The sequence below is a fragment of the Pristis pectinata genome, chromosome 10 (assembly GCF_009764475.1).
Source record: "Pristis pectinata isolate sPriPec2 chromosome 10, sPriPec2.1.pri, whole genome shotgun sequence".
In the NCBI taxonomy this organism is placed as follows: Eukaryota; Metazoa; Chordata; class Chondrichthyes; order Rhinopristiformes; family Pristidae; genus Pristis; species Pristis pectinata.
The window spans coordinates 47,437,016-47,450,110 of record NC_067414.1 but is presented as its reverse complement, the minus strand read 5'-3'; the positions used below and the strand labels follow the sequence as shown (position 1 = coordinate 47,450,110).

The 13,095-nt window shown below is 38.6% G+C and overlaps 1 protein-coding gene across 3 annotated transcripts in view; it reads right to left on the bottom strand.

Moving 5' to 3' along the window:
• Positions 1 to 3,991, bottom strand: part of clvs2 (clavesin 2) — a 63,340-nt gene extending 59,349 nt beyond the window's left edge. For all 3 annotated transcript variants that reach the window (XM_052024994.1, XM_052024996.1, XM_052024995.1), the window contains exon 1: positions 3,161 to 3,991. In XM_052024994.1, coding sequence (XP_051880954.1) covers positions 3,161 to 3,549 — 389 coding nt within the window. In that variant the 5' untranslated portion in view covers positions 3,550 to 3,991. The remainder of the gene's footprint in view (positions 1 to 3,160) is intronic.
• Positions 3,992 to 13,095: the final 9,104 nt, after the last annotated feature.

Genomic DNA, 13,095 nt, shown 5'->3' with positions numbered 1-13,095 from the left:
ACAGCATAGAATCATAAAATTGTGGAATGATTGCAGCACAAAAGGTGGTCATTCAGCCCATCATGTATGCACCAGCTCTCCAATGGAGCAACTCTCCTATTTCATCCACAAGGCCTTTGTCTGTAACCTTACAATTTTTCCTCCAGCATTTAATTCTTTCTTGAAGGGTACAATGGAAGTTGCCTCCACCACACCTGCAGGCAATGCACTCGAGATTCAAACTACATGCTCTTCCTTATTATTTTATACTTGTGTCCTCTTGTTCCCAAGCCATCCAACCAAAGGGAACAACATCCACTCTGTCCAAACCCTCAACATTTTATATATTTTTATCAAGTCTCCCCTTTGCCTTCTTTTTCACCAAAGAAAACAGCCTTAGCTTCTCCGATCTATCCTTGTAAACATCAGTCCAGGAACCATTCTCATAAATATTTTCAGGATCCTCTCTAATGCCTCCACATCCTTCCTATAATGAACTGAACAATCCAGTTGAGGCTGGAACAATGCTAAATAATACTCTTTGATACCATCAGCACAGGGTACTGCAACAATAAAAGCAGAAAATAAGATGCTGGAATGCATATATGGCCAGAGGATATGGGTATAGCAACATAATGATGAGGTTACTGCTTAGTACAAAGTAGCCTAAACTCTTGATCCAAGACCTGAGACTGAATCTCACCCTGGCATCTGGTGAATTTCCATGTAATTAAGCAAATAAATTTGGACTAAATATCTAATAGTAGTAATAGTAACCACAAAGCTACTGGATTATCATTTTCAAAGAAGAATGTCCACTAATGTCCTTCCAAGAAGAACATTGGCCATCCTTACTGTGCTAGCCTATATATGACTTCAGATCCACCAATGTGCTTGATATATCACTGCTTTAAAATGGCCTGGCCAGTCAGTCAGGCCAGGGACACTTAGAGGTGGACAATAAATGTCACCATTGCAAGCAATATCCATTTCCCAAAAATGTACAATAAAAAGACAGAGTTCAAGACCCTGACCATGAGCTGTGTAGAATAATAACTTGGCTCCAGCTGTAGAAGTATAAGTAATTTCTGTTACTATACTTAAAGAGGAAAAGGGAACAGATACCTAGATTTAACTGCATAACTGTAGTGATACAGGAATACAATGGAGGTAAATTGTCACTTAAAAACTAGACTTTGTTAATAACTACAGCAATTGAATGACATAAGTATTATAATAACATATAAAATCCTCTGGATTCTGGAAGCAACTAGATAAATTGCAATGACTGTTCCAAGTACAGTGTTGCTTAAATATTCCAATGTATTTTTTCTTCCTTTAATGTAGGCTACAGTTTAGTTTGCAGACATCATACTTTCTTAATAAACTTTACCTTTCGAATGAGATTACATTACTTCTAATAATATTCACTTTTAATTATCATCAGACTGACTGTCACAATTAGCCCATGCCAGCTGGAAAAAAAACATTGTAATCTGTAGTCTTTACTTGGCTGGATTCATCTTCTATTATAAACTGCCATAATATTATGCAATTTATAACAGAATATGCAAAATGGACATTTCTGGTTTGTGACACTTTCATTTATGATGGGTTACATATAAAACTCTTAGTATTATACAGTTCATTATGCCCTTGTTTGAGCCAAACTGTCAAGACCATCTTCAAATTTGACAAATTGCAGAAGTAAGCTTGCTGAAATGCTTAGGTGTAGTAATGTTCAAGCTAGTCACAAAAATGGGTTTGTAAACAATGACTCTGGACATGGAAGTGCCTCAAGCATTTTGATGGATTTGAATAGAAATAATTTATAAATGTGTGGTCCTGGTTTGTTGATTTGCAACGAAAACCATAAGATTACAGAAGTTTCTGGAAATTGTTAAAGCTACAATTGATTTCACCCATAAAATCAACATATGGCTCCACTGAAGTGTCATGGCAACTGAGAAATATGCAGCCTCGTTTTATATATAATGTGATTAAACTATGTTCACTTCATTTTTATAGTTTGTATTTTTTTATTTTTGTAGTTTTATATTTTATTCAGAAATATAATGCAATGAAAGTTAGGTCCATTGAGAAGTTTTTATACATATTTATGTTGAAAACAAATTTTGATATTAATTTGTTTCACTTATATCCTGAGAAGTCCTAGCCTTATATAGCTGTCATTCCTGTTAAATTAATGTAACGGGCTGAATCATTGTGCCATTAGTATGTGAAATGTGCCAACATCCAAGTTTCATGGCATATGATGGAATGGGGGAAGCAAGAAACACAATACTTGTTCCTGCAAGTCTTATAATAGCTCTGTTCTGAATTATATTACAGTATAATTATACATATATCCTCCTCACCTTCCTATGTTACAAGTATGTCATTGACTAATTTGGAGATAGTATAGCTTAACCTTGTGTTCATTATAAATTCCTGCAGAAATTTTTAATCAAATAATATTACATTAAAATTCTTTGCTTTTATGCATCAATATCAGTATGTAGAAAAGCACTCATATCAAATGTGTTCATTTTAGACTTTGCACTCCCTCGCCTCTGCCCCATCCCCTCTCCACCCGACTCTCAGCTCAAATGTAAAGCAAAATCCTTAGCTTTGGCTTTATTACCAGCGATTATTTGATACTTGTAACCTCATTAGCAAATTTTGCACTCGGAAAAAAATCATGATATGGTGGTGGTGGTGGTGATAATTGACACTTACTGATGATGCCTTCTGAGTATTTTTTTCTTTGATTCAAAAATTAATCACAATTTAATTGGCAAACAAGTGCTGTAGTTTGTCTATTATGGAAGCTAGCCCCGTTAGTGGCATATATTGGTTAAGGAATGTATTTTGTTTAATAATAAATATACAATTGTCGTCTCAGATTTCAAAACCAAAGGATTGTTCGGATTTTTTCCATCTATTTGTTGCAAAGATGGTTATATCTATCGGCTAATTGCTTTTTTCCCCATTAGTAATTCTATGATAAGTGGGTCCTAATAGCTAGGATATTTCTCGGTAAAAGAGCTTAATATCGGGGGTAAAATGTTTCCGAGCATTCAAGCTAAATTTGAAATGATTAGATACAATGCTGTTTTATTTGGAGGGGAAAAGGGGAGGAGGTTTTGGTGCTTTTCAGATGGATTATGCAGCTCTGTACCTGCTCTGGTCCCAGTTGGAAGCGAAGAGGACCAAGATTTTCCTGCCATAATGATCCAGGTTAGAAAGCACTCCAGGGAAGCCATCTTTCAGGCGCCTGTTTGATCCCTGGATCGGTGCTTTGAAGTTCTTGAACATGTCCAGGTTCTGTTGACGATACTCGAAGTACTGAGCCAGGAGGCGGAACGCCTCGAAATGGTTAAACTTTCGGGCTCGTAGGAACTTTAAGATGAAAGCATCGTCAGTCCGAAGGAAGCCAATGTCTGGTCGGGTGATAATCATATCTCTCACTTCCTGGATGTCCTGATGTAAGGTGTCTGGGTTCTCATTCAGCTCTAGTTTGGCTTTCTCCAGAGTTTCTGGCGAAAGCCCTGCTTGCAAGTGAGTCATTGTTCTCCTGCTCCCTCTGTAATTTGTGCAGGGTATGTCAGTGCAAATCCGTGCAGCGAACAGGCACCCAACCTGCCTTTCAGCTTCCGATCATCATCCTCGCTGTTGATTTCCCCCCAGAATCGTGCGAATTCAGTAACTCAATCGAAATATGTACATTAAAATGTACAGGATTGACAATGGGCGTTGTAACCCAGCGCTAAGATATCCAGCCAACTAGCACGCATGGAGTAGATAAATGCACCTCAGATCAATACAACAGCCACCACATTGCAGAATACGATTCCTACCATCACCCAGGCAATGCGGCACCCTGCAGCAAGATGTATTTAAATTCTCAGCAACTATTTTATTGCATTTCAGGAGAAATGCGTTCATGCGGTTGCTTGGAAGGATCCTCGTCGACCTGAAGCTGTCCCACTCGTATTGTGCATCTCTTTCACCCGTGTGCATGTGTGTGTGTGTGTGTTTTTTTTTGTTGTTTCGTCTCAGTGACTCGGCGGCCTGCTGCTGCGTCCTATCAGGTTTACGTCAGTGCTGGAGGTGGTGGTGAAAGTGACTTGATGTAATTTCATGGGAAACCTGGGCGTACAATGGCTGGAGGAGAGAGGGCGAACAGCACCACCTTCTCCCGTCGAACTCAGCCCAGTGCCCAATCTATCCATTATTGAACATTTAAAATAAAAAACTCCTCTCAATCCTTTTATTTATCTCCAGGAATAAAGGTCATAAAGAAACTACCATTTCTCACTTCACATTGGAAGATGCGGCGTAATGGCAATATTTTATGCGCATTAAAACCATTATTTATGTAGTTTTCCAAATGCAGACTAAATTGTGTTCAAAAATACACTTCATTTCCAACCCTGTCTTCATTTAAATGTCTTAAAAACATCTGGAAGACAAACAGGTAATTATTATGATTGGTTTACAGACATTTTACATGATTTTGTTACGAAAATTTAGAGTCATAGAGTCATATAGCATGGAAACAGGCCCTTTGGCCTAACTGGTCTATGCCAACTGTGTTGTCCAGCGAGCTAGTCCCATCTGCCTGCATTTGGCCCATAGCCTTCTAAACCCCTCCTATCCATGTACTTACCTAGATGGCTTTTAAATGTTGCTAATGTGCACACCTCAACCACTATTTCTGGCAGCTCATTCCAAACGCACATCATCCTTTGTGTGAAGAAGCTGCCCCTGATGTCCCTTTTAAATCTGTCACCCTTGATCTTAAACCTATGCTCTCTTGTTTTTAGCACCTCCTCCCTGGGAAAAAGACCATGTGCTTTCATCCTGTCTATGCCCCTCATGATATTATATACCTCTATCAGGTCACCCCTCAATCTCCCACGTTCCAGGGAATAAAGTCCGAGCCTACACAACCTCTTCTTGTAACTCAAGCCCCCATATCCAGGTAACATCCATTCTACACTCTTTCTAGTTTAATAACATCTTTCCTATAACAGGGTGACCAGAACTGTAGACAATACTCCAAGTGCGGTCTCACCAGTTTCTTAAAAAACTGCATCATAACTTCCCAACTCCTGTACTCAGTGCCCTGATTGATGAAGGCCAGTGTGCCAAACGCCTTCTTCACCACCCTATCTGTCTGTGACTCCGCTTTCAGTGAACTATTCACTTGCACTCCTAGGTCCTTTTCCCTAACACTCCAGGGCCCTACCATTCATTGTACAAGTCCTACCCTGATTTCATCTCCCAAAATGCAATACTTCACATTTATCTGGATTGAAAGCAATTTGCCAATCCTCAGCCCACGTATTTAGTTGATCTAGATCCCCCAGTAATTTTTCATAACCTTCTACACTACCTGCAACACCAGCTATTTTAGTATCATCTGGAAACTTACTAACCACGCCTTGTACATTCACATCTAAACTTTTACTTTTTAAAAACTTTATTTATACAGCACAGTAATAGGCCCTTCCGGCCCAATGAGCCCCCGCCATGCAATTACACCCATGTTAACCTGCTGAGCCGTACATCTTTCAAACGTGGGAGGAAACCAGATCACCCAAAGGAAACCCACGCAGTCATGGGCAGAATGTACAAACTCCTTACAGACAGCAGCGGGAATGGAACCCTGATCGCTGACGTTGTAATAGCGTTACGCTAACCACTACCATGCCGCGCAACTGTTTATGTAAATTACAAATAAAGGTCCCAGCACCGACCCCTGTGGCACACCACTAGAACAGGCCTCCAGTTTGAGAAACAACCCTTGATCATCACCCTCTGCTTGTTACCACTGAGCCAATTTTGAATCCAGTCAGCTATCTCCCCCAAATCCCTTGCAACCTTCCAGACAAGCCTGCCATGAGGGATCTTGACAAAGGCCTTCCTAAAGACCATAAAGACACTGCCCTACCCTCATCTACCCTCTTGGTTACCTCCTCGAAGAACTCCAAGAGATTTGTCAGACACAACTTCCCATACATTAAGCTGTGCTGACTGTCTCAAATCAGACCCTGTCTCTCCAAATGTTGGTAGATCCTGTCCCTCAGATTCCCCTCCAACAACTTACCCACCACCGATGTCAGACTCAACAGTATGTAGTTTCCTGGCTTGTTTTTGCTACCCTTTTTAAACAATGGTACCACATTAGCCACTTTCCAGTCCTCCAGAACCTCACCTGTGGCCAGAAATGAAGCAAAAATCTCAGCAAGGGCCCTGTAATTTTTTTCTCCAGATTCCCACAAGGTCCGAGGATGCACCAGGTCAGGCCCTGGGGATTTATCCATCTTAATGAACTTTAAAGCCTCCAATACCTCCTCCCTGCTAATGTGTATGTGGTCCAAGACATCACCACTCATTTCCCTCATATCCTTAACTTCCATTGTTTGCTCCACAGTAAAAACTGATGAGAAATATTCATTAAAAATCTCACCCATCTCATTTGGTTCCACTTACAGACGGACATGCTGATCTTTAAGGGGACCTATTCTCTCCCTAGCCACCCTTTAATCTTAATATACCTATAGAATCTCTTGGGATTTTGCTTCACCTTGCCTGCCAGATCCTTCTCATATCCTCTTTTTGATCTCCTAACATCTTAAGTGCTCTTAAGTTCTCTTAAGTGCACTCCCACACTTATTATAGTCATCAAGAGATTCACTAGTTCCCAATTGCTTAAGCACAGTGTATATCTCCCTCTTTTTCTTAACCAGAGCCTCAATATCTTTTATCAAACTGGGTTCCTGAAACCTGCCAGACTTGCCCTTCACCCTAACGGGAACGTGCAGGCCCTGAACTCTTGACATTACACTTTTAAAGGCCTCCCACTTGGCAGACGCTCCTTTCCCTGCAAAAGATTTCACCCAATCATCCACTGAAACATCCCACCTAATAGTTCCAAAATTTTCTCTACCCCAGTTCAGGACATTAACCTGTGAACTGACTGTATCCTTCCCCATAACTATTTTAAAATTAATAGAGTTATGGCCACTGAACCCAATGTGCTCACTGACAGACTCTCCTACCACTTGCCCTACCTTATTCCCCAGGAGGAGGTCTAGTGTTGCACCCTCCCTAGTAGGTCCCTCTATATGTTGATCAAGGAAGCTTCCTTGGACACATTTCACAAATTCTACTCCATCCAAACCTTTCACACTATGGTTGGCCCAGTCAATATTAGGGCAGTTAAAATCTCCCACTAATACTACCCTATTATGTTTACAACTATCTGCAATCTCTCTACATATCTGCTCTTCAAATTCCCACTGACTTTTTGGGGGGCCTATAATACAATCCCATCAGAATGACCATCCCCTTTCTATTTCTACCCACATGGCCTCACTGGATGATTCCCCAAGAATATCCTCTCTAAGGACTGTTGTGTCCTCCTTCATCAAGAAGGCAACTTCCCCTCTTCTCTTACCTGGACCTCCGTCACACCTGTAACATCTGTATCCTAGAACATTGAGCTGCCACTCCTGCCCTTTTCTCAGCCATGCTTCTGTTATGGCTATGAAATCCCAGTCCCCAGAGCCAATCCATGCCCTGAGTTCATCCACCTCATCTGTAAAGCCTCTTGCATTGAAATAAATGAAGTTTAAACCAATGGTCCTTCCTCTCCTTTTACTGGGCTCCTGTCTATCCTGATGACTAAATTTGCTCTCATTGTCCCCTGACTTATTATCCCCTGACTTCTCATCAGCCATTCTACTGCTCATGGTCCACCCCAACACTCTAGTTTAAAACCTCCCAAGTACCACTAACAAATCTCTCAGCCAGGATATTGGTCCCCCTTCAGTTCAGGTGCAACCTGTCTCTCTTGCACAAATCACCCCTACCCCAGAAGAGATCCCAGTGATCCAAGAACTTGAATCACTGCCCCCTGCACCACCTCTGAAAGTCATCACTTAATTTGAATAAAATGGCATTGAAGTGAAGTTGATACGTGCCCAAAGTTAAGATAAAGAGGATCTGGCCAGTCCCTCTGTTACACACTGGAATGAATGAACCCTTTGCAGTAAACCTGCAGCCTCGGCTTCAATAACAATGACATATTACACATTCTTTACACTTCCTATCTGAGCTCAGTAACAAGAGATAATACTGGGTTCTATCCTGGCTACCTACTGGTTTTCCTGTCAGAAAATCTAATATGATTTTTGAACTAGAATTTTAATTTCTCATGACAATAAGACAGTAATGAATATTCAAAAATCCCAAGACAGTGATGGATGAAAAAGGCTATGTATCTCTGTTTATAAATCCAGATAGATGGTGCAATTTCCCATCTCAGCATCTAATTGTACTCAGGTGTTCAAGTTCCTCCCTCAGTCTGGAGGTCCATTTCTAGAGAGATCTTCTGGTTCCCACTTTTAGTATCCAATTGTTCCAAGTTGTTCAAATTCCCCCCCCCCCCACAAAAACTTACCTTTTTCATTTACAGATCCATGTTCTTTTAATCTATTTGAACTTCAATTTAACTACCTATTTTATTTATCTATCAATCAATTTATCTATTTAACTTCAAGTAATATTCCAGATTTAACTTTTGTATTCTATTATGTGATACTTCTCTTCATAACCACCTCTCAGCTCTAGACTGAATAATTCCAAATTTTCAATGTTTCAACTAAGGATCAGTCTCTTGACTCTTACTTTTATTTTAACAAAAAGTAAATAATAAATAGTAGGGCAAATATTAAATATAGCTACAAGTAACTGTTACTTTTATTTGATATTCATTGTAAAAAGGCATTGCAGATAAGTTTAATAACAAGGGGTAAAGCATTTTCAGTGTCATGAAGAGTCAGGGAACCATCAAAATTTGCTGATCCATTGAAAAATATTCAGAGACAAATCAAAAAAGATTCCCAGGGTATGACGGATACCCCAAATGATGATTATATTCAAGTGACAACAGGGTGGGAGGTCCTTACGGAGACGGGACCAAGAGATATGCAAGTTCTTAATCATAACATTAACAGTTTCTTTTGTGTTGTGATTTGCTCCCTTAGACTAGAGGCTAATACAATTCCAATTTTTCAAAAAGGTGATAAAGAAAATTGCATATGTGTGGGTCAACATCCGTGAGATCTTACATGTCTGAGGAATCATCAGCTAAGTATTTTATAGCTCAAGGAGGTCTTAAGAGGGAAACCCAAAGCAAGTTATCAAAAGAAATCACACTTTATGATAGGAACCTAGAAGACATTGTCCACTTGGATTTTCACAAAGATTTTGCTACCAAGTTGCATAAGAGACTCCACTACAAAGTAGCATCCTGAGTCTTAACGGTGCACCTGCGTTGATAGTTTGAAAATCAGATATCTACCTCCTGACAGAATATGGCAGTCAATGGATTTGGAACCACCTGGAGACTTCTGCAATCTATTATGTGAATTCTACTCTCCTCTTCATAACCACCTCTCAGAACTAGAGTGAATAATCCAAATATTTCAATCTTTTATCTCGGGATCACAGAGATCTAAATTATGGTTTTTACCTTATTTGCTATACTTATTGGAAGAAACAGAAGGAGAAAATAGCACTTGCTCCAATTATAATTTTCTAGTGTTCTTTGGCTACAGGTGTGGCGCCAAAGAGCTGGAACATCTCTGATGTGGTTCTGTTGTCTAAAATGTGAGGAAAGAATAGATGGAGTAATTACAGACCAATCAGTCTGACATCAACAGTGGGCAAATTGTTGTGAAAAATTCTGAGGGACCGCAAAGAGTGGACTTGTTAAGGGAAGATTGTGTCTGATTAACTCAATTGAAGTTTTAAAACAAAAAACACGGATTGCTGTTGAGGGAGAGCATTTGATGAGACATATGTGGATTTTAGCAAGGTTTTTGACTAAGTCCCACATGACAGGTTGATGAAGAAAGTAAAAGTCCATGAGATGCAAGGAAAATGATGATTTATTTTAAAAATTGGCTCAGTGGCAAGAAGCAAAGGATAATAGTCAATTTATTTTTGTGACTGGAATGTTTTATGCAATAGGATTCAGCATTAGGTCCTTGTTTTTCAGGGTATATATAAATGATTTGGACATTTTGTTGGAGTCAAAATTAAGAAGATTGTCCATGGAACCAAAATTTGCTGTATGATTGATTGTAAGGAAAATATTTCTAGGCTATTTGAAGGTGTCAATGAACTGGCAAGCTAGGTACAACAATGCTGGGATATTAGGAACCTTAAGTGCAGTTCTGCTTGTATTGTTCAGTCATACAGGTCCACTTTTTACAATTCTTACCTTGATTATATGGTAAATTTTACAATGTAGCATTCCTAGCACAAACATGCATGGAGAATTTATCCATGAGTCCATAATTCTGATCCGTAATCTGTATAATTTTCCATTAATCCTGGTATTTTTCTATTAAATCTATTTTGCATAGTTATAATATCTTTTACAATTCTTTACATATGTTGAATACACAAGAGTACAAAATAATTCAACATCTTGCACAAGTTCATTATATAACTTCCTTGATTTTATTTTCAATGGCTGGAAAGTATTTAATATTTATCTATCTACTATATTAATTGATATGTTGGGCCCCTTTACATGTATACACATACAGTACAATAGAAAGTTTCCAGGAGGCGGAATCAATAATAGTCAACAGATGGCAGAAGTGAGCTTCACTTTGGGGCATTGGTCTGATGCCACAATCATCAGAGATGATAATAATATCTATTTGTCAGTAAATTTCTAACAGGCTCATTGGTACTGCTCTACGTTGGATCCATTTCTCACTACCAACACCAACAAACCAGTGCTTTCCTAAAATAAGTGCATGGTGGTAAGACTTTCAAAACAGGCAATGGCTCTGTGGCACATCATGGTCATTTAAGTAAAATGAAGAATTGCTATCAAAGTCAGAAATTGTTGGTGTTCATGCTTGTGCAGAATGTTGTAGGACAAAGGTGATTAAAGACAGTGCTGCAGCATTGTTGCTCTGATTTTGTGCCCCTGCTCTGTCACCACCCGCTTTTCCATCATTAGTGAAATCTCACAATTACTTCCCTTTCTGTTTCCTCCACAATAATCGGTAGGTTGGATATAATAGAAATATGACCTGAAAAGTAAGGTACAAGAGCAAGAATCCATCAACAACACGGAACAGATATTTTTTTATTGAATAAAATGTACACTTCAAGTATTACAAGGCTGAAAACCAACAGATTCAATACTAAATATGTGCAAAATCTCAGTAGGATCTTTATGGGCATTGCAGAGGCTTCTCAATGTCATTATTGATTCGGGAAGTAGGCACATCAGTTTTTGGATAGTGTGCACAAGTTTTGTATTTTGTGCTGATTTTGCTCAATGAACGACTTAATTCATGGATTCAGTGCATTGTGTAACATTTTTTAAATTTTAAAATCAAGCTTCATAAGCAAGACATTATGACTGATCCAAGAATCCAATCAAAATTACTGTAGCTTTTGGTGTCTATGCTAGAGAAAAAAAAAGGTTTCCAATCCAATTATGATAATACATTTTCTGATCAAATCTGAGTTAAATGAACTAATGAGCAGGGGTATGAGGGGCTAAAGAAAGAGCAAACTGGCCTGCCACTTGCAAAAATGTTGCAGAAAGATTTATATGGAATAGACTCACATTTTTGAAGCACAGAGGAAACTTTCAACAAGTGAAGACAGGCCAGAACTTGGTACCTGCAGCCTGCTGAAAGACATAACAAAGTTTCAAAGGACCATAAAACTATAAGACCTTAAGCAGGAAGAACAGAAGGAGGCCATTCAGCTCCTCAAACTTCTTCCAACATATAATAGCATCATGGCTGACTTGATGTCACTCAAATCCACTTCAAGGGCTTTCTGCCCTTTTCCCACCTTAAAAATTCATTGTCAGCAATTGAAAACAGGGGATGGAGTGAGTCGACTACTACATTTATTCCCAAGGCCCATGTGACTTATTTTTCAAGCAATCTGCCAATACCTGTCCTGAATCAACAGAAGGTGCTCAGAAATGTACATCAGGTTTGATTATGTAGGTAAGTCTCACACTTTTCCTGTAAGTAATTTAATACTTCTCAGTGCTTTTATTATGCTCAAGGCTATTATGTATTGTTAAAGCCTCAGGTCAGGAGAAGATGGACATCAGGAATTGCAAAATTGAATGATCGTGATTTCATTTGGTAAAATTAAGCAGCAGAATCATTTATGTTTTTTAAGTTCACAGCATCAGGCTGAATAATGCACAATATAACTTCTGTGTTGATTTTCATTCTGGTCATATGTGATTAAAACTTAAATACAAATCATAAACACCAACTAAATTAAGCATGCAACAGAAGCCTTTATATATTTCAGCAATATATTGAAAAATAAACATAATGCTGCAAGCACTACTGTTTTAAAGTTTTTGTAGCAATATCAATGTGATTCTTGGATCAAGGATGATGTTGTGCATATATGAGGATTGATTTTAAAATAAAAGATGCTACAGTATGTTTTAAATCCATGAACTAGACTGTGATAGTCATCAGCATAAAATATAGCATATATGCCCAGCATCCTATTTTGACACATCCACCTCCTGAGTCAATAATGACACCAAAAAGCCTTTATAATATTCACAAATAGTCAAAACTCAAAATACTTTTGTACATTTTCTATTTCTTTCAGAAGTATACCTTCAAATATTCATTAAGAAATGAAAAGGCACAAATATTCACAAGCACATCAACCTGTCAAAGATTTTATACATTAATCTTTATTGTGTGCTATTGCTATTTATTATGATTTCTTATTTTTAATCCTTACCTCTTATACTATTTCATTTTCAGTAGTTCGATAGCTGGGTCAAAATTGATGGGCCATTCAAGAACTGAGTTAGCTTGCATCTCAATAATACTGATGTCCCTCCCTCTTCCTTAGGTACAGAGACCAGACCTGTACACAATATTCCAGATCCAATCTCACCAAAGGCAAAATATCTTTAATTTTGTGCACAAATGCTTTTGCAATGAAGGTCAACATATAGTTTGCCTTAAATAAAAACAAAATACTGGAATCATTCAGCAGATTTGTCAAACATGA